At 53.3% G+C, this 22,026-nt stretch overlaps 1 protein-coding gene across 1 annotated transcript in view; it reads right to left on the reverse strand.

Moving 5' to 3' along the window:
- Window positions 1-1,193: 1,193 nt before the first annotated feature.
- Window positions 1,194-22,026, reverse strand: part of LOC100902184 (Down syndrome cell adhesion molecule-like protein Dscam2) — a 57,375-nt gene continuing 36,542 nt past the window's right edge. The window contains exons 12-26 of the mRNA XM_029112521.1: window positions 20,876-21,163; window positions 20,655-20,780; window positions 16,953-17,126; window positions 16,589-16,736; window positions 16,051-16,190; window positions 15,810-15,944; window positions 13,500-13,667; window positions 12,981-13,051; window positions 7,727-7,970; window positions 4,000-4,278; window positions 3,338-3,625; window positions 2,786-2,983; window positions 2,404-2,538; window positions 2,014-2,103; window positions 1,194-1,262 (exon numbers count right to left, since the gene is read on the reverse strand). Coding sequence (XP_028968354.1) covers window positions 1,216-1,262; window positions 2,014-2,103; window positions 2,404-2,538; window positions 2,786-2,983; window positions 3,338-3,625; window positions 4,000-4,278; window positions 7,727-7,970; window positions 12,981-13,051; window positions 13,500-13,667; window positions 15,810-15,944; window positions 16,051-16,190; window positions 16,589-16,736; window positions 16,953-17,126; window positions 20,655-20,780; window positions 20,876-21,163 — 2,531 coding nt within the window. The 3' untranslated portion in view covers window positions 1,194-1,215. The remainder of the gene's footprint in view (window positions 1,263-2,013; window positions 2,104-2,403; window positions 2,539-2,785; window positions 2,984-3,337; window positions 3,626-3,999; window positions 4,279-7,726; window positions 7,971-12,980; window positions 13,052-13,499; window positions 13,668-15,809; window positions 15,945-16,050; window positions 16,191-16,588; window positions 16,737-16,952; window positions 17,127-20,654; window positions 20,781-20,875; window positions 21,164-22,026) is intronic.

Below are 22,026 nucleotides of genomic sequence, written 5' to 3' on the forward strand. Positions count from 1 at the left end.
ATTAAAAAACGCTTCTTTTTCGTTACCATTCCGTTTTCTGTTTGAGGATGGAGTCCCGGATCCGATAGCAGATTGGGCTGAGTCAGAATGTATCGGCACGAGTTCGGGCGTTCCCGTATCTCTCGATCCGGAGTCGCTGGAGGAACCCAGTGATCTTCCGGACTGACTGCGGGCTGGATTTGATGGACATCCAGCGGAAAAACACAGCATAGAGTCTACGGAGTTGCCTTCTGTAACAATCTTTCTCAACGGGGATGAAATTCCCGGAAATCGTCCGCCTCCCTTCCCCCTTCCGCTGGACAACGCCGCTGTGACTAGACGGAGGGTATTTTTATTCGAAATACCTCCTATCAATCTCAGATCCGAAATGCAATGAGCACGAGCGAAATCCTTGAAAACATTTTTATAAACATTTCTTTATTATCTTCAATCCGTTCCATATCGGTCTCTGAGAATCTATCCAAGGCGACATTCTTCACCGAGTGCTTCATGGAATCGTCATGAGCCAGATCGTCATTGCTGCTTCTCTTGTAATCGACATAGACGAGCCCGAACATCATGTGTCTTCTCTTTGAGATTATCGCTCCTTATGCTTTATACAATTCGACTTTATTTACAGTCACACACACAAACTCAGTGGAGTTTCCGTTCAGAGCCCCAGAGCAAAACGAGGCTCTTAGTTATTGATTCCTTCCGCTGCTTCCAGACGGATCCACTGATCAACAGTAACGGCTGTAACACATACATTCACCGCGACAGAGTCTCGAGTCAAATCTCGAGAGCGCGCCGCCAAAGTTCCCACGCAAAACTAATGAGAACTTATTCCACCTTTCCTTCTCAACGAATCGAACCCCCATAAAGGAGGTCTCATTCCTCGTGACTGGAGATTTCCCTCGGCCCCGGCGTTTGTGAATTCGGTCAGGTCACTAGGAGTCGGTCGACCTCCACGTCGAGAGGAATCCCTTTTTTTCCGTCAGGAATGGAAGAAGAGTATTGGACGCTCCTTGGGTTCCGATTCCGTACTTCGCGGTGCAAATGTCTCTTCGGGTATGTTCCGGTGGAACTGACGCAGGCGATCTAGCGGCTGGATCGCTAGAGGTTGACTTGTCCTGATTCACAATCATTGAATTCTGTCTCGTGAACCGACTCGGAATATTGAGCTGCATGATGGCTGGCCGACAGAATCGAGTCCATTGTCGGTCGCCTGAGCGTCTGCTAGCAGCGAGTGGAGCAAGTCAGCTTTTGTGAGAGACCGTGGAAACCTGTGGAGCAGAAGACGGAGATGAATGAACGGGATTCGTTACTGACTTCTGAAATCTCGTCTTTTGATTCGAGGAGCCCGTGTGCCCGATGCACCAATCTGTCCGTGCATCTCGCCATTGATAGCCGGCTGAATGCCTGCGCGCGTTCGGTAGTGCGTGCATTGGCGCGAGCATCAAGGGGCAGACAGGCAACATTCGCACAAATCTAATAAACAACGTGCAGCCGCCACATCGTGCGATTACGTGCCGAACTCCGTTCTCGGATACGAGCGTTGTCCGTCTGTCCGTACTCCCGGTCCTCCGACAAGAGCGAGGAGGGAAGGGGGGGCAAGTCGGCGGCGGGCGTTCAGCTTGGCAGTCGTCCCGCCCGCCAGCTCCCCTTCGATGGGAGGTTGTATTTTTTCGTGCGTCTTTAGTTGAATTATTATCGTGCTGTTAGGAACATATGCAAACTTCTTCATGAAGGAGCGATAGCACGCGAGGCGACGTGCCCGGACGAACGTGCAGCCGTGATTCACAGTCGGATTGCAAGTCAATTTGGAAAGTACACCAATCGCATGCTCGGCTGACTCCTGGGCCCGTAGGCGTACTTTGACTCCTCAGCTCGTGCCTATCGATAAGATTGCGATCTTATATCGTTCGGGGATCTTGTACGACGGAATGTCGTCAATGGTCTAGAGGTCGCACGAGATCTGAGATGACTGGGATGAATGAGTGAATGAAAAATAAATGAAAAACACAAATATTTTACCTGGCATCGTTGCCGTAGCGTAAATGTGTTCTTCGTTGTGGAGAGTCCCGCATTGACTCATCACTCCCATCGATGAAAGTTTTGGATCATCTGCGGTGACCAAGAACAACCAGTCATTCAAAGAACGAACGAGCGAGCGAGCGAGCAGACGAGCGAGACGAGCCGAGGAACCGTTCCACAAAGCCGCCGAAATACCGACCGACCGACCAACCAACCAGTCGACCAACCGGCATGGCATGACAAAGAAAACACGGGACAGAAAACGAAAGAAATCTAATTTGCAAAATCGCATCAGACCATGGCGTATCCACCCAAATGTTTGATAACCGTTGGGGTTCGGCACCGGAGCGAGCCACCGAGCGGATGGAGTTGGAAACAGACGTAACGTACCTTGTTCGTGCACGCATTGCATGATGGGCGACTCGGTGTCTTGGTAAGGCAGTGTGCATCTCTTACTCGATGATAAATGCGGTATCTCTTGGAATAAGTATAAATCCTCGGCGAAATCTGGCTTCCGTTTGTTGTCTGAAAGATGAGCACAAGGAAGAAGTATATTCAGCGATCTCGTTCATCTTGAATTTCCGAGCGGAGTGGGCATGCGATTGTCGTCTTCGTCGTACATCTCGACGACCGCTGCTGTGACTACGACCGTAGATCGCTCGATTGGCCTCGCGAAAGGATTTCGGACGGACGGTCGGTCGAGGCAAGGACGACGACGACGACGAGCGGGAGCGGGTCGGGAACAAACAGGGGGAGAGAGTTGTGTACTTACGAGTCATCTGAGGGGTGGACGCCATGTTTGTGGTTTGGCTCTTCTTTTTATACCAGAACAATACAAGGGCACACAAAAGGAAGATGCCGCCTGTGATGGCGATAGTCAGCGAGACCTGTACGATTAGGGTCGTGTAGCGATTGTGCATCATCGACGATGACGCCGCGTAGTCCTGCAGCGAAGACTCCAACGAGGTCACTGCGGATGGAATGTTTGTTGTTAGCGTCCGAGGAATTATTTGCCGGAGCAATCATTAGCCGTACGATCGCTTTGCTCGGCCTCCTAGTGCTAACGTTCACTAGATGATGGGAAAAGATAATTGAAAACACAGACGTCGGCTCATGGAGTCGACACATCCGCGGAACCGGGATGCAAACCGCATGGGGGGCGGGAATGTTTCCTGGTTCCGTCGGGGGCGGCGGGGGGGGACACTGTTTTAAACCGTAAAGTGGGGAGGATTCGGAAGCGATTCCCCAAATAAACCAATTCGATGAGGAGCCGCTACTGGTCGGACGGGGCTGGAGATGGGCTGTTATGTCGGGAGAGGCTTACTTCCTGAGTGAAGGGTGGTGAACTGATAGTCCTGGCTGGTTGCTCCTGCGTCGCTCGTGGCCACAACCTTGACCTCGTAACTCACTCCAGGACTCAGCTGGGTAATCGTGTAGCGTTCATTACTGCCCGAAATTGTATCTCCCGGAATGTACCAATTGCGAGTCCCTCTCTTCCGGTACTGAATGCTGAACGTGTTTATGGAACATCCCGTCGAACGCCAAGTGTCCAGCAGTAGAGTGGCACTCGAGCTATTGGCCACGATAAACTGCTTGTGGGGCGAAACCGGCGCTGGAGATGGAACGACCCAGCGAGCGAGCGTCCAGCACGACGGAGGAACCGACGAGGGAAAGAAAAGAAAAGTAACGATATTAGTTCGGAAGCTCCCGATCATCGAAAGTTTAACGAGCAATATCTAGCGGAGTGCGGCCGTTGAACCAGATTGTGCGGAGCTCTCTCGTTAGACGCTCGCTGAATGAGCGGACATGTTCCGTTCAGATCGGAGGGGCTGGAGAAAAAGAAGGAGGAGGAGGAAAAGAGAACGTCGACGTCCTCGTCGACTAAGAGACGAACGAGAGTCAGTCATCAAGCGCTGCGTGAGGGCACGCAGGGATGCGATGGGAACGAGAAGCGGGAATGATCATCCGAAGGTCAGGGGTACTTACGTCCTCCGCTCGTGCGAACCTGAACCTCGGCTCCTGGTTCTCCCATGCCGAGGCTGTTCGAGGCGATCACGTAGAATCGGTATGACGTACCGCAGGCAAGCCCGGAAACGACGTGGGTCGACTGGTCGACCGACAACTTCACTTTTCGCCAGTCGTTCTTGTCCGAGGCGTAATTCAATGTGTAGTCGGTATTCGGAGCCAGTTGATTCGTGTTCCAGCGGACGATTACGCTCGTGGCACTGCCGCTCTCGACTTCGATTGAAGGCGACGTGGGTGGTGCTGGAATTGCCGAAAGGGAAAAAATCAAGCAATGGTCAAAATTCTCAAGATCGACAGACTCTGCTCGTTTCGTTCCGCAAACTAGAAATCCCTCTTCGGATGTGGATATGTGAGGTCATGCACTTGCGGTTGCAAGTGCATGATATCAACGTCTGGAAGCTGTATAAGGGTTGAGCGGAAAGGAATATTCACAATCTAACCGGAGGAATTATATGATGTCTCAATCAATCCGTCCACGATCCACTTGTTCCCTCGAGGCACCGCAATGGTAAAGTATCCAATCGAGGGTGAACGGCCCAACCGAAGCGAACCAACAGTCCCGCACGACTAAAAACGGCGCCAATCACCAGAGCGATAATTCGACGAAGAGCTCTCCGATAGGCCGATTGCTCAGAAGCCCGGCTCCCCGACCCGCTGTTCGTCAGATAGCGAGTGCGAGGAGAGCGGCGATGGGGAGCGAAGGAGGGTCACCGAGAGAAAATCGGGGAGAGAGAGTGAGAGGATTTCGGCCAGAGACCCACTGGTTAAGTCGGCTGGCCGAACGGCAGAAGCCCGAGGAACCGACCGACTGAGGAGGATTTTTTATTTGCCCGCGGTGCTCCTCCTGGATCCGACGCTTGTGGTTGGTCCGCAATTAGGACGATGGCAACAGCTAGCTGGTGGCGCAAAATCGCACATCGCTAGGTGGTAAAGAAGGTGGAAGACGACGCAAGAGAGGGTGTTGTCCTTTTTAGAGAGTGGCTCCAGGCGACATTTTTGCTAAACGCCCACCCGCTTCGGCTTTCTGTTCCTCCGCTGCTGGCGGTATTTTCCCCCATCAGCTCCTGCTAGTTGTAGCTTTCCTCTTAGCTTCGATCCCGTTTCCTTGACCGGACCAGCGTTCTGGTCCTGGCTCCTCGATGCCCCTCTTTGGAGACCTCTTTATCTCACTATGACCCGGGGTCTCATGCTCCCGTATCCGGACGGCGCGACGGACGAGCCGTTTGGCCGCCAAAACATCTCGAATCTCGACCATCGATCCGCAAGAGTTCAGCCGAATCCAAGAGCGTACGGCTCAGACTCCAGTCAAGAGAAACGCCGGACGGGCTGATATGGCTATGCTGTTGCAGGCAAGGGTCGCGAATGTCGGAGAATCAGAGCTCCAGGAATCGGTCGGGGAAGAGTAGAGCCCACGTTGACACCGTGAGACAAGGGTTCAGCGGAGCGCTAACCGGAGCGACATGAGAACGATGTGCCTCTGGAGGCGGTCTAATCTACGCAACTCCGAAGGCTCAGCATGGCGAGCGAGTAGACCGACTTCGCTCATTCATCCTTAGCAAAATACATCAAACTTCTTGGCTCGACAAAATTTATCGAGCTTCAAGCCTGATTTCGTGCCGATGAGTTATAGGAGTCAGTCTCTCACTCTGCTGACTCAGTTCCCGGCCGGCTCGATATCCATAAGAGATCATGAACCTGGATGTCCTCATGAATTTGAATTTTTGATGTACGCGAATAGGGGGAAAAAAGAGAAAAAAAGAACAGAAAAATTGCGAGAACATTGATAAAATTTATGGTTCAGACGAATATTCTATCTGGCGGGGTTATCATCACGGAACGACCAGATGCACGCTCGCTCCCCTAGCTCAGCAGTCGGCTCGACAGACGATGGAGTAAGGAAGGAAGCTTTTGATGGAGACGAACTAACTGTCGGTCGGTCTTTTCGTCGGGGAATGCAGCAAGAGTGCAACGTGGCTGATTGTTATTGCAGAGCCATTATCAAAGTTGAACGAGGCAAGCCAGCGACTGAACAGCATTCTAAGGAGGGATGAGACGAGATACGAACGAGGAGAACGAATGAACGATACGAAGCCTTCGACCGCGGACTGATGGCGCGGAACAGAGAGATGGAGGAGAGGAAAGGCAAAAGAGAGAGACTTTGCCAGAGGAGGAGGAGTAGAGGCGAACGAGACGCAAACTTGCGCACAACGAAGGCCAAAAAGTTGCCTCATTAGTGAGTCAATAACAACTTGTTGAGTGTTGTGTATCTACACGGTGAAGTCCAAGGGACGAATGAGCCCGCCCGTTTTGTCCGTCTCGCGGTCTGACGAGCGGAGGTCGAGCCCAGCCACTGAAAACTGCGCGATAACTCCGAGCCCTTCGCACTGCTCCAACGATGTCGAGCGTACATGATCGGAATCGCTTTCCGGGGGATTCGGATCGGAACTGCTAAGCAAGAAACGACCCCGTGAGCGGTCCGTTTTGCCTCGGTCATTTGAGGAGAGTTTCCACGAGTGCCGTATGGCATCTCACGAAGGCAAGAGGTCTTCCCGTTCGAAGCGAGGAAGACCCTCCACTCGATGGGACAGTGACACACGAGTTCATTCCGTACTCATTCGGGAAAGTTGACCCGCTCAAGGAATCCTGAGCTGTCCATGACCCGTGGGTGCCCGTCGAGATCGGCAAGCCTGTCTATTTTCCTCGTCAGTGGGGGGTCTGTATTTCGAAGCATGGCCGTCTGCCGGACCAGATACGGTATGCGGTCACATTCCTCACAATGGTCAGACATTCCCTGCGAGGGACGGTTTTCTAGAGAACCGTTACCATGAAAATTTCCAGGAGCAGACGAATCAGCGCGCCGGTAGAATGCGAAAAAACAAGAGCAATGGAGGAAGAAAAGACAAAAGAAATCTCCGCACGGGGGAGTCTGAGTATCACACAGGAGAGACGCACGTAAGAGACTTCGAAACAATTGTTTTCTGGGCAACGCAAGGCAAGGCCGGGTCGACGTCGCATCGATTTTATCATCAGCAGAGGATCCACTCTGGTGCTCAGGAAAACGCAGAGCCTCATTCTCTTTCCCTTCCGCGTTCTTCTCTTTCAATCGTGTTCCCAAAATCGTTGCGTCCCTGGCAAAGCACCCTCGTCTCAAGTCTGTTCCTATTGTATTCCGAAGGTTTATCAAGCCAGATATCCCAAAATTTGTTTCGAATATTTCGTCAGCTTCCCGCGAGATGGAGGAGCTCCTCGGGAAACAGCCTTCCCGCCCTCCTCGTTATCGAACATTATACAGAAATAGAGAGCATTCGAGACTTTCTACACCGATATCAGGGGGGCACGAACGGTGTGCCGAATGCGTCCCATGGAAAAGTTCGTGTTAGCATACAGGTGTATCGCTTTGAGGATCGCCAGACTTCAACGGAGGGAAGCGAGGTGGGGGAGAAACACGAGCGTTTCGAGGACCGTGAAGATAACTCAGTTCCTCAGTCGAAAGACGCTGAGACATGACATCTCCAGGGTGCACTTCATCTCCTCATATGCAAATAGAGTCAATGAGCAAAGGAGCCAGCAAAGAGGTGAATTGATGGAATCGATCGCTGGAAGATTGCTACTCAGCTGGAAAAGAACAAGACTTCCTCCAGTCAGCTCGGAAGCGTTCTAGGGAATTCGTACTCGAGGGATCGCTAACCTGTCTCAAGAGTTTGGGCGATGAGATCCTCACTCGGCGGACCTACTCCAGCTCGGTTGAACGCCTTGACGACGATCAAGTACCGAGTCTGCCGTCGGAGGTTGGTAAGGTAAGTCGATTCGAACGTGTTGTTTTGCGAAGCGTGCGTCGTCTTGAAATGATACGTGTCGTCCGAGCTGTCCGCCAGACGGTAGCCGATGTAATAGCCCAGAATGATTCCATTCTGATCGGATCTCGGTGGGGCCTGCAAGGGAAGAGTGATTCGATGAATGAATTCGTAGTGCATCTCCGCGATATCCAGAATCCATGCTATCGGATGAGGGCTTCACAATATACCACTTTCCTTGTATTATTACTCGGAACATTGTTATTATTCGAATAGTGAAGTTAATGCACATAAGTCATAAGCGAAATGAGTTCTCGGATGCATATGACTATATAACATTGATTCCGAGCTCGAGTATGCATATTCCCGAGATTTCGCAATCGGAACTCTGAGTATGGGGAACTGTTCTCTACCATGAATTCGGGGAATTCTGACTCCAAAGGAACGGGCGGAACATTTTCTCGATCCCGAGAGGGATGGCTCTCGATTCGGGTGCCCAACATTGCTGCTCCGCGCAGCTTGCCGAGCGAAACTGAGCTATGGGGGATGACCCAGAGGAGACGTTTGGGCGTCGAAAATAGGTTCGGAAGCGGCAACAAACAAAGCGATCCATCGAGCATACGAATGAACGCACCGGGCCGGGAAGCGCGTCTGCACCGAGAAGATCGAATATTCGCCTCATTTAAGCAAACTGGAGTCGAACTCTCGCGTGAGTTGTACGCTCCATATGCGTTGTTCAATCCCCGTCGGCTTCGTCAGTTCTCTCGCGGGTAATAACCGATACGAGTAGAGCACGCGAAGATGCGAGGAGAGAGACCCTTAATACCGAGTTTATTATCAGTTCAATTATTTCAAATCTCCCCAGAGCAGCATCTTCTCTCGAGGTCTGTAGACGGGAGAATGGTTGCGAATGGAAATCCGATGTCAAGTCTCGGATGAGTCGCGACCGGTTTGAGATGGACTCCGCCTCGGGAGTCCCTCCCTACCCCGCTCGGCCGTTCGATGCCGTGTCTTCGCTTCAACTGCCCTCAGAAACCTTACTATTGTTCTCCTGCGGACTCTGCTTCCTAGCGTGGGTGGCCACCAGTCTCACGAGCAGAGCAGCTATTTATTTCACCCGTTGATTGCCCGTGTACGTCCCAGGCTCTGGGGGGCGCCACTCTGTTTGCATCCGGATGGAAGAAGCAAGAGCACACTGACACGGCAGGTTTCATTATGACCGTATATCCGTGAAAATACAGGTGTCGGAGAGCCTTAGGAGAGCGATTGCGAGCGACGGTGAACAGTATGTGGTTGAGGGGTTCAAACAGAAGGTTTCTCGAACGTTGCGCCGAGTGTGGGCCGAGTATGAGAAGATATCGTGCCCACATAATTTAGAGAGTTACCCAGATGGTGCCCGCAGGGGGTCACGCTCATGTAGTAAGAATTTCGTGAATTTCATGGAGAGCTGTCGCAGAGCGATGACGTCGGTACGGGGAACTCGGGTCGGAATCGCAATTGGAAATTGAGACCGAGAAGGGAAACCCCGTTCCCGGGAAAGGGAAAATAACCCAGAGAACTCCTCCTTTCCTCAGTCTGTTTTGTAGTGGCGTTCCGGGATTTCCGAATCGAACAACGTCGCGGAGCATGACCTCTTTGAAGACGTGTAGTGGCTGACTGACCAACAAGTGAAAGGCTATAGGACCAGCGAAAAATGCTAGTCAGAGGAAACGAAGCGGGTAAAGGCGGTGTCGGTTGTATTTCGTGTCTTTTTCATTCCCTCGTAGACGCAGCGCGGCTGACGAGAGAATGGCAACGAGAGACGAAGCCAAATATGGCGACACACAACGACACTTGTTGTGTTGCTGCTGTTGTTGCCGGAAGGGTGTTTTGCTCCTTTCGGAACGGCGCGAGCGGTGCAAACCAAGGGAAAATCAGGCTTGCTCTCGAGTCCTTTAGGTTGTTGAGTTGTTGAAGTCACTCGTCCGACTCTCGGTTTGTCAGTTGGTTGTTCCTCTCCGGAAAATAACAGGCTTGCTTGTCGTCTATGTTTTCGTTGTGTAACTTTCGTTTTCTTGAATCTCTGTCAATTTCGTCGAGTCTCGTCTCGGCACTTTCTTCTCGCACCGGCGGGGGCGGTGCAGCTCTCGGGTCCGGAAGAGAAAGTCAATCGCAACAGAAACAAATTCTCCTTCTTTCCCCCCCCCCACTAAAGCTTCCATCGCAGACGGGAAGCTTGGGTGCTATTCTCGGTAGGTCGACGTTTTCGCGTGCTGCGACGCGTTCCGTTTTTGCGTGTTGAATCCGATCATACGTGCATACATATGTGAAACGTGTCTCGCGCAAACGCTATCCGTAGCCCACAGCAAGTAGCGAGGGATTACGGCGCTAGTCGTAGGTCGTCGTGCCGCCGCCGCCGCTGTCCTCGGCGGCTCCCGCAACTGCCGCTGATGTTATGGATAGTCGGTTCCTCTCTCCGGCTGGTCGAGGCGGGGAACGGGTCGGTGGGTCTTCAGATAACGTGCAAAGAGCAAATAGTCATTTTTATAATACGGCCATCCGCTACGGCTGCTGCATTTCGTTCCGAAGCTCTGGACGTTTCGCCCGGAGTCCGCCTGCTTGTCTGCGCGATCTCGCCGTCGTTCCCCCTTCTCTCCCGATCTCACAATACTCCTCGTTCGCTCGCTCGTGACCATAAGCCCCTTGGCTCTTCTTGGGTGCGGGCAGTGCCTGTTTGCCTGTCGCTCGGTTTAGTTCCCTGTCCTTTCCGCCGCGCTCGGACACTCTCTCTCCCCCTTGCTTCGCCCCCCCCCCTAACTCTCCCGATGGGCCAGCCGCAAATTGAGGGCTTATCTCGAACGCTCTCCCGCTGCGCTCGCTACTACTTGCCGACTGACCTAGCAGATCGCAAGGTTTAGGAGCGGTGAGAAGTAACGTGGTCCCGGGAAAAAACCGTCCCCCAGACCAACGCTCCCAGGCGCTCGCAGACGAACAGAGAGAGGAACAATGAGCGGGAGACATGACATCAATACCCTCGCAATCGATCGGGGAGACCCGCTATTCCGATGCTGACGTTGATCTCGATGAACTCGCGACCCGGGGGTAATATTCCTTCCCCCCCCCACCCTTCACAGGTTGCAGAAACTCAGCGTCAGCGATTCTTCAATTTTTCCTTCAGAGGGAAATTCTGTTGTTTGAGCGGGCGAAGGCTCTCGCGCTGGTTCAGTGCTGTCCCGTGGAAATTATGTAAATTCAAAACAGTGGCCCCGCAGCAAAAGCAGCAATGAACATCTTGTATCGTTTGCTCGAGCAAAACAAACGCCACAAACTGCAACATTGGTTGGATAGCCGCCACAGTCACTCCATCACGAACATGGAACGGCTCATGGGGCAGAGTTGTTCAGAATTTGAACTCTGGCATTCTCTGTCAACGGAAATAAATTACTGCGACAACAGCAAGAGCGACCGGACGCCGGAACGGAGGAGTCCCCCGCATCGAAGCCCGCGTCTCTTCGATAGCACACGTCATTTGTACAGAGCCGGGTCGTTCCAGTCCTGTCATCGGTCGTTGTCAACTTCGTTGCCGCTGCGTCGCGTCGCCGTTCCTCTCGTCTCCGGTTGACAAGAATGATTTCGACCTCGCGGAATTTCGATACTCGAACTCCGAACTTCAAATCCGACCTACGCCCTCTCTGACGGGTCCCCCAGGCAGCGGGAAAATGAGTCAGCCGAAACCAGAACCGCCACCTTATTCCGTGTGACATCCGAGAAACAGAGAATACGGAATACAGTTTCACGGGCTCATAAGTGAGCCAGGCGTGCGATCAACGTAAAGAACGGGGGTCGAAGGTGGAACCGCGAGACATTGTTGGGGGACATGATGAACACCATCATTTGAGAGCCTCAGTGGAAGTCTTGCCGTTGTGGGTAAGTGACTGAGTGTATGTGTTAACTGACGGAGCCAATAGCAGCCTGTGTGCGGAACAGAAGGGGAAGAGACAGGGGGATTCGGGGGACTTAACGGGAGAAGAGGCAACTTGCTCACAAAATGCTCTTTACGACCACTTGGCGCTGCCGCCGCGCCGCTGCCATCGCTTGAAGGACGTCAGCCACGCCGGAAGCAAAGCCTTGGCGGCCGCTGGTTCAAGCGGCTGGCTCGAGATCCGAGGAAGCTATCGATCAATGTGCTGCCGCCGATGCCGTTACTGTCGGTACCGCCGCCGCCGCCTCCGCCGCTTCTGCCCTCTTCCCTCAGCTTCCCCGTCAGCCGGCGCTGTCGATTCGGGCTCCTCACGCCGCTCGGGAAAGCCGCGGCCGTTGCCAACTTGCTCCACGAACGCCAACAAAAGATTTCAGCGATGGCAACTACGACTGCAACAGAGGCGGTGGCGGCGTCACGTCGGCCTCTGTCAAAACGTTACGCTATACTACGCTGAGCAACGATGCAAACTCTTCCACATACACGCGAACACTCAGACACATATACCCGAAGGAGCGGATGGATGGACACACCGACTGACGAACGAACGGGCGGATGAACGGCATAGCGGATCGGGGCAGAGCGGACGGACGTACATCGAGTGAGTTTTATTTACTTTCTCTCCTATCGCGCTCCGGCGTGACAGATATTCTTCCAGAGAGTGGGCATTGCGACAGGGAGACTGGGGAAGGGGCAGAGACCCAGGGAAGAGGGAGACGGGAAAAAACGTGCTGAATTTAAAAACGCAAGGTCCAGCTGGCACAAGATGGACAACGCACATTCGAGCCAGCAACAGTGCGCCCCTATCAGAATAGTTCTGCCATCCACGCTGGTGCTGCGAATTCCCCCTTCGTCGCGACCCTTTTCCCCCTCGACCCCCCCCCTGTGGGACGTCCTGGCGGGATTCTCCCGTGATTTTCAATTTTCAATGATCAGCCGTTTTCGGAAATGATTTTTCAGCAATCACTGTCCTGATTGGCGGGCCGTGCACCAGTGGAATCGATAAGGTTCCTCGATCAACATCGTTCGTGATAAAGCTCAGGGGAGCATGGTCGAACGATTCGATGACTGTTGTCTTTTACTTCTTTGTGGCCCGCCAATGGAACTCTACGCTCACTCAGATCGCAGTGGACTCGACACCACTTTCTGACGAAGCCGTTCTTTGCCTTGTTGTCTGTTGGTTCACTTACCCTCCAGGTGACTTTGAGCGACTGAGAGCCGGTCGCGTGGATTGCGATAGCAGTTGGAGATCCTGACGGAGCTGGAACGGAACGAAAGAGAGAATCAGTTTCGAGCTCACAAAGGGAATTCGTCGTCCACGGAGCGGCCTGTTGTGTTCAGAAACGCAGTGTATTTTCGGACGCTTATCGCACCGACGGCGAGAGCGTGGGGTGATGACATGGAAATGCATGACGTGACGCAACGTGTCACCGTGTCAATAAAGCTCATCGACATCGTTTTTTCAGTATCCTCAGCCGAAAACCGTGCCCTTATTTTCAGCAGGGTCACGCGATCGAGGCAACCAGCGATGAGTCGTGATCGTGACCGTCGGAGCACGGAGTCCGGGGATCGAGCACCGACTTCGCATCGGAGCCTCTGCTGCAGAACGCGGTAAGCGCATTTCCCGGGAAGCTGAATAACGCCGCCGCTGGACCTGCCTGTGGTTTCCCTCTTCGAATAAACAACGGCCCGGGCGTAATCGCACTTACGTTCCTCCTTCGTGGTGAAAATAATCGAATCCGAGAAACTGCTCTGACCGAGGGCGTTGCGAGCCGCGATTCTGCACTCATACTGCTGTATCGGTTCCAGGGGACTCAGCACAGCCCGCAGTGAAGTTCCATTAACTTCGACCGAGCTGAACGAGTGGCCCATGTTCTCTGGAAGGATAAGGGAAGGAGTGAGTCAAGGGCTAACTTAATGAATCAGTGAACGAATAATAATCAATCGAACTAACGAACGGACGAACGAACGCGTTCGTAAGCTTGCTTAGATCCCGCGACTCTGCGGTCAGTTCGATAGAATGGTCAAGCTCAACGACGCTGGCGAACGGACGGACGGCTGCCGCCACGATAAGGCGGAGGAAACGAGCTTCATGGACGACGTCGTCCCACCGACGGACCGGTGGATGGAGGTTCTGCACAATTTCCGGCCGTACCCTTCGTGGAGCATCGTCGTCTAAGGAGTGGTAACGTTGCTTCTTCTATCGTGCATCGTCCTCATTTTTTTTCCATCCCATTCTTATCTGGTATTACCAGCGTTGCATCATATGCTGCTTGTCGTGTTCTCACAAATGACATCGGCAGAGCTAATGAGAAAACTTATTACCAATCCCGCGACCATAATACGTAAGCCGCAACGTATAAAACCGTCCGGGCCGAAGTCTCGAAGGAAAATCGCACCGAGAGGAGCGGAACTCACAGAAGCTTCGATTCTCGAAATCTCCTCATCTCGCAGCGGGAACTTGCTGGAAAATATGCGCACTCTAGGGGCAACTCAATTCAGCGAACCACATTAGATTCGAGTCTGAAAAGACTCTCTGAGGACCGGCAAATGAGGACCCATATCCAAAACGTCATTCAACGTCTGGAAAACTTCAAAGGGACTTCTCAACAATGGAATTATCCGAACGAAATGAAACTCTATTGCTGACGACAACGCAAATTAAGAGGGCCGTACCGAATAAACGCCGCGTGGAGTGAAACTAGAGACTCGAAAGTATCTATGAGAGCTATTCATCGGGAGGAACGAGCAGCGAGTCTCCTCTCCGCAGTCGCTACGCCTCCGGTGGCTGCAGGAAGTTTCCGAAACGACCGAGATTCTGTCCCGACATCGACCGATCAGAGCTCGGGAGCCGGACATCTACGGAGGCGAACTCGGTTCGGAAAAAAAGCCCCGCCGGGAAGGCCTTCCGCTGCATTCCCCGGTCGGATTCGCAGTGTTGGGTCGTTTCTCATGGAATATTCATCCCGGTGACATGACAGGCTCCGGAGGTTGATTATTCTCCTTACGCTGACCATCATCGGTTGTGCAAATATTTCGCTCCCCAATCGCCCGATTTGTGATCCGTCCGCGCTCAAATCCAGCGGCATCCTGAGGCTCGAGCCCGGCCGGACGAATATGCGCGCATTTAATCCTCGGTATTGTCCTGGTGCCGAGTAAACAGAGCTCAGCGAAATAGAATTAAGCGTCACTCCGACGACTCGGCTTCAACGACGACGAATATCCGACGGTATGCCAATCACGAATTATTCGTGATTGAGTTATTGCTCGCTTGTCACTCGCAATCTGACGATTTGGAAGAATCCCAGTCGTGGAAGCCGTAGGAAAAAAAAACTTCCGATCGCGAGACTTGGCGAACCGCCTCGGGAGAATCGCTGCAAAATGATGATTTCGAATCGCCGAGTATGAATTCCGCTCCGCAGAAATCTGACGCAGATCGGATTCGGAAGAAAGTTTCCAATTCCCAGCCGATTCGAACGGGACACAAAGACTAAGTCAGCGTGCTTTTTCTCCGCTATCGCACGCAGCCTCCGCACAATAACATCGGAAATTATCTTGAACGTTGGCGCTTATTCCACCGATCGTTCACGGCTGCGTGCAACCGCATCAGATTCCTGAAATCTACCTCCGCGCAAGGCTGCGATTGAATTGAGCTTTTTCCTCTTCTTTTGCACCGAGCTCTCGCTGCATAACTCGCTTCTCTGCTTTACGGCGTACAGCAACCACCGGCAGAATCATCGTCGACGTCGCCGCCGCCGCCGTCGTCAGAGCTTGAGAGTAATTTGTCTGCCGTGGCCGCGACACCAAAGATTAATGGTTTATTGATAAAATCCCCTCAGATTCCCGCCGATTCTCCCGGAGGCGTCCAGACACAGCGATCAATAAAGCATCGCTTCGTGTTGCCGTCGCCGTCGCCGCCGCTGAACTTTGAGCACTTCGTAGAGCGATGCGTTTTGCCGAACAATGTTCACAATGGGGCGGTTTGAGAAGCAGAGACTGGCCATAGAACCGAGACTCACCTATGTGGGGCTTGTATTGGATGATGTACGAGAGCACGGGGCTATTTCCGTCAAAGAGAGGCTGATTCCATCGCAGGGTGGTGTTTCTCCCGAAAACTTCGTAGACGGCCAACTCTCGCGGCGTTTCAGGTGGTTCTGCAAAGCGTCATGATTGAGTCTCCGTTCCCCAGTACTTTCGAGTTGGCACAGACTTCCTTTCGGAGGAAGACGCCGCGCTCAGAAAGTGACATGATGTACTCACCTTGCACAACTACGTTGACGAAAGTGTAGTCTTCCCCGAAGGAGTTCTGCGCACGGAAAACATAGAGAGCACTGTCTTCCCGTTTCGTTTCTTTGATGGTGAGGTTGACGGCACTCGAGGCATTTGTCACGATCTTGCATCTGGAATTCCGATTTTCCATTCATTTATTATTCATTCCGATTTTATCCCCGTCAGATTCCTTACGGAGTCGTTCTGTCAGCTGTTCCTGAGCTCACGGCGCGGTTGCGACGGGAGCGGAGGTAAGCGGAGGCGCGCTCCCGCCGCGGGAGGAGCATCGCAAATAAAGCGCCGGAAATCATGGCTCAAGCGATGATCGAGTGCCGTCAAATCCCGAACACTTCGAGCGATGCTTGTCCCACGAAACAAACTGCTGGATCGCGGCGAGCAGATTGCTTGCATCTCCGCGATTGAGTTCCCCCTTCCCTGCGGATCGCTGAGGGGAAACCGCCCGGATTTTTTTCCCGAACCCGATCCCGGATAACTCCTGTGCTGATTGCCGTGGATTGAGTCAACTCACCTCTGAGGTTCACAGACGAACGTCTGGAAATTGCGTTCGTAGAAAAACTTGGTCTTGCTGTTGGCTGCCGTCACGTGAGACAGCGCCGTCAGGTGTGCTCCTTTCTCTACGCTGATGCTCTGGTATATTTCACTGAACTCGGGACCGCCTGCGAACGGAATAACGGGATCATAATACCGACAATAATTATGCCGAGCTGGGACACCGCCGATAGAATCCCCTACGATCAGAGGCGAATCTCCGAATTGCGAACCGTCCCAGCAGCTCTGCGAAACTAGGCGGAGGCGTCGAAAATAAAGGCACTTATTCATTCTGTGATATGTATTCAAACTTCCGAGAGTGCAGATCTCCAGAGTTGACTCACGTTCCACTTTGAGCTCAATAGTCATCTTTTTCGGCGATCCAACTCCATTGCGCGCCTCACAGCGGTACAATGCGGCATCGGTATCGGCGAACACCGAAGAGAATATCAGACTTCCGTTGGCGTGGACGGAAACTCTCCTCGACAGCAGGATCTCGTTGAACAGGGAGCCATCAGCTGGAAAGGGAAACAAGTTCTAACAAGTTCTCATCCAAGCGACCAGGCGCTCTGATATGTATGTACATGTTCAGGCGCGGGGGTTCGCGGGCCGGAATCTCCTCCGTTTCCGAGAGCGCGGATCTATCCCTTGAGCTTGCGCAGAATCAGCTCGAATCCCACGGGGTATGCTTTAAGGTCAGCTTTCGAATCTGTCTCCCGACCGGAGCTGACGGAGGGTTTGTGAATCAGCGGAACCGTCTCTCGTTCTAACTGGTGGACTTGTCCGTTTCTAAAGCGAATTCCTGACATACGCCGATAGCGGCAAAGCACGTACGTACAACGTAAATCTCGAGCATCTCTAACAAGACTCGCCGTGCCGTTGCGGAGTGTGTGACTCAGCACCGAGCAGCTGAGGCCGGAGGAGTAGGAGTAGACCGAGAAGGACGACAGACCATGAGCTCCTTCCGTTTCAGGAAGAACCGAAACCGCACGCCAAAACACCATCGACGATCCGGGAGTGCATTGGCGTGATGCAAAGGATTCTTTTCGGGCTCCTCCCTCCTCGAGTCTCTCCGCTTCATGTTCTCGTAGCATCCGAATCTCACTGTAGCTGGTTTCCTCCCGTTTCGACCGCCCCCGAATTCCGGAAAACAGCGTCATCGGCCACCACAAGTACCTACCCTTAGGAGCAGGTATAAAGGACGAAACCCGTCGTCGTCGGCGACACTACCGTCACTAAAGAAAACAACGACGGAGACGTAGACGCAGAGGCACGCTGGGGAATGCAGCGGTATAGGACATAAAGGACAACAATGACGCCGACGAGGACGAATCGCTTCCATGTTACGCTCGTCGCTTGCTGCACACCGTTCCGTTTGTCCTTGCCTCCAAGCACGGAGGAATAAAGAGGGAATGAGGAAGACAATCCGAGCGAGAACACACAAAAAATGTACAAACAAACAAAGCAGGAGCTTCTATTATAATGTTTGCTCGTAGTACACCTGCGCGATGTTTGTACACCAACTTGCGATATAGTCGTTGCTGCAGCAGCAGCTCTCGTTTTCCGCTTTCCTCTTTAAAATTTCCAACTTTTTGCTTCATAGTCGCTGCAGCCTCCGGCACGACTTCTTAGCTTGCTCGACGCCATCTCAGATTGGACGATTGCCTTCTCATAGCTCCAGGGAAGATTTCAGGCGATTGCCGAGGGAAGCGGGGAACTCGATGCCTACGATGAGCCATTGCCAGCTCCGGGGACTGGAGTGGGCGCTCGGGAAGGCGGTCACGGGATATTTTTCTCGTCTTCGTTCGTCCGCGACGTCTGCTTAATTCCCTTCCTGTCGTTCTCTCTCGACCGGACTATCACCGACGAGATTCGTTCCAGCAGAGAGCTCGGGTGCATGCGTGCAAAATGGGAGTTCTTCGACGGGAAGAGAACCGACGAAGAACCGCTAGAAGACAATTGTTGAAGTCATCAGCAATCTCTTAACGACCGGACACTGTGTGCCTTACGAGGATTAAGGTGTGAGGAGCAGGAGAAGCGGGAACTCGGAAAGACGAAGACACGGACCTCGCGGGAGGAACGAACCGTTAGTCGACGGTGGAATACCGCTACAAAAGAACGTCTTGCTTCGCGTCTCTCTCCCTCTTTCGAAGTGAGGAGGACAAAGAGCAAGTGACGAAGCGTGGAATAGGAGGAGGAGGAGGGGGAGGGAGAAGACGGCGGGAAAGAAAGAAAGTGAGAGAGAGAGGAATAAGGTGGAGTAGAAGCGAATCATTCCCTGGTGCGGAGCAAGAGGTGTTGGCCATTGGCCTTGAAGAAGGACATCGCGTTGCGTCATTGTTCCAAACGTCAAACTCAATGAGACTATTGCAAGTGAAGAGATTGCTTCGCTCGTGTCATCCGATATAGACGAGAAGGGACCTGCAGTCTTTTTCCCTCTCGCAGGAAACGAACGATCTCGCGAACATCTGACGGAGCTATTCGGAGAGTCTCAGGGATAAACGGGATCACCTTCCGAAACGTGTCCGACCGCCATTCACGTATTCATGACTTCTGGAGACCGAGAAACGTATCGACAATTTTCAATGCCCTCGATACCGAAAATTGTCCCCAGATCTCCAATGTCGAGCTCTGCTTACCCATTTGGATTTATCGAGACCGAAACTCGAGCGGCGACCACGCTCATGTGAATGCTTTTTTCGTTAGCCGGGAAAACGCTCCGATTGATCGGAGAAAGTGTTTGATGGGACAAGAGCTAAGAACAATTTATCTGCGACCCTCTCGACAATGCCGTGAACCTCGATATATCGATATGAGCGCATCGGGGGATCAAGAGCAGCGAAGGGCTGCGTGCGCGTCGGCCATCGAGTCATATGACTGTCTGATAATGCAGTTCGAATGCTGGATACGAGTTGCTTGAGCGGTCCACCGAAAGGATCCCACCAGGCTATCCAGGCTTTCCCGCCACTTTGTCCAGTTGTCCACGCAGAAAGCTCGCCTATTAATATTTCGTGCTCACGTAGATAAGGGCAAACAGTCGCTCGCTAGACTGACATAGATCGACGCGGGAGCGGCTCCCGCGATGGACACCATTCTTCGTCAAAGGCTTTCGGGAACCGTGTACCTCTGAGAGTGGATATTTCGGTGTATTGAGTCTGACGACCATGAACGGCTCACACCACTCGTGCAACAGGCCTTGTCGGAAATCGGGAGAGGGGGAAAGAACGCTCCGATTGTGAGCCGTCTTCCTGCTTCTCCCCTCAGACTTGCTACCGCTGATTTCGAATTGTCGCGTTCTGAACCCGGCCAGCCAGCTCGAAGAGAGACATAATTTAATATTATGAGCTGCTGCGTCTGTTGCCTGGCGGGGAGGGCGGCCAGAAGCGAGATCCAACAGGATTGAGGGCACGTACTGAATGATGAACTTGATCGCTCGGCGCGCCCCTCCGCCCCAGCCGGTCGTGTTCCCCTTGACTAGAGCAGCAGACGGTTCGCTTCCATGCTCCTCATCGTCGTCGTCTGAGCGTCGACGTCGGCTCGTCATGAAGTAATTGCCGCCTCGGGATGTCCGCACGCTCGGATGGTTCCCTAGATGTCGCCCTCAGGCAGGAGGCAGGCAAGCAAGCGGGTGGGCTGCAGACAATTCTACCACATCTCGCCGCCGCCGCCGCCGCCGCCGTCATCCACGGTCACCCTGTCATCCGTCTGCCCCGGCTCTAAGTTTGAACTATCAGCCAGCGGGCCGGCTCGCTCGGCATCCGCCCTTACGCGCCAGAAAGATCCGAGGAGGCGGAAGCCTCGGCGGCAACAATGCCGAGCCAGTGGCGCGTAAATTCAAATTTTCAAAATTAATTCCCGCCAATCAGCAGCTGGCTGGAATCGTATCTCTGGCGCGATCCTGCGCTCACCTGAACGACCGCTGCCGTCGCCGGTACGGTCTAACGGCACGCAGAAGACATGCCTGACGTGAGCCTATCTGACGACACGGCTCGGCCGAGCGAGCGAGCCGACGAGCGATTTCCAAAATTCATTAATCCAGAACTCACCTGATTTGCTCCACGATACTACCGGCGTTGGGTAACCTTCCGCCGGGCAGTCTATCCGGAAGGGTCGGCCTTGGATCGCGTATGTGAAGTTTGTATGGGGGAAATTCAAGGCCCATCTCGGCGGCACTGGAAACGGCATTGGAACGCATTGAAATTTTCTTCTACGCACGCGGAAAACTGGGATGCTGCGCGAAGTTTACCGAAGACGCATCTTGACTCACCCATTACATTGACCATGGTTGTTTGGTTGACGGAGGATACTTGATTCGAGGCGAAGCAGCTGTATTCTCCGCGATCGTCGAAACGAACTTTCTTGAACTTTATCATCGCAGCGTCGTCCGAATACTGAACGCTGCCCTCCGGAACGGTATCGAGGATCTTGCCGTGTCGCATCCAGCTGATCCTGATCGGCGTGTCCCCTTTCGAAACGGAGCAGAGTAGTCGGGCTCGCGAACCTTCTTCAACTTCAATCTTACGCGGGAAGAAGTGAGTGTCGATTTGTGGAGGAACTGCAAAGAGAGAGGCGGACAATGAGAAATCTTCCTCCGAGATGCGGACCAGCTCGTTCGACTCTCCGCGTTGGCGTCGAGTGCGGTGAGGGGACTCATCGGGGGAAATTTTAGGGTGGGGGGATTTGCGGAGAGGAACACGGGCGAATCTCGAACAGAAGCCAGTCCAATAAATGCGGAAACGTCGCGAGGTCTCGTTTCACTCTAAGAGCATTTTTGGGGAGAACGGCGGCGGGGAGCACAGGTAACTCTAGCCAAATGCACCCCTCGAACAGCGAGCGCAGATCTCCTATCTTGCCCTTGTTCCCTCTTCTCGTTCGCTCGGTGCAAGACAGGAATAAGGACGGCCTCCCGCTCGCTGGCCGACATCCGAACGAACGAACAAACAAACACCCACACACATACACACAGCTGGAAGAGCAAACGGGACTGAGGCGGACGGGGCACCTAGTCGTCGTCGTCGTCGACGACGTCGCGGTGAAGGCGCAAACCGATCCGGGCTGCCAAAAGAGGAGCTCGAGCAAAGGCGACCAACGTAGCCTCACAGCAAATGTTTCTCTCGTTTAAAGTCTAACTCGAATTTACGTCCGTATCGCCGCCTGCGGACGTAGGGGCGACCAAGAGCTCGTTGTTGACGGTGGCTATCGACGTTGTGTGTTCGGGTCGTCCGGCTTGTCGCGCTGCGGCAATGCCTCCTTGAGCCGTCTTCCCCCCCCCCTGGTCCTGAGCGCGATGCCCCATCTCTTGGCGAGCTAGCTGCCGTCGGCGGTCTCGCGCGATATCATCACAAGCTGTCTCTCCAGGTCGTTTCAGGTGGCTGTTCCCCTCGTTCCTAATAGAGGCTGTTTGTCTTCTGCTGTCGG

The sequence above is a fragment of the Galendromus occidentalis genome, unplaced genomic scaffold (assembly GCF_000255335.2).
Source record: "Galendromus occidentalis unplaced genomic scaffold, Mocc_1.1 scf7180000077512, whole genome shotgun sequence".
NCBI classification, from domain to species: Eukaryota; Metazoa; Arthropoda; class Arachnida; order Mesostigmata; family Phytoseiidae; genus Galendromus; species Galendromus occidentalis.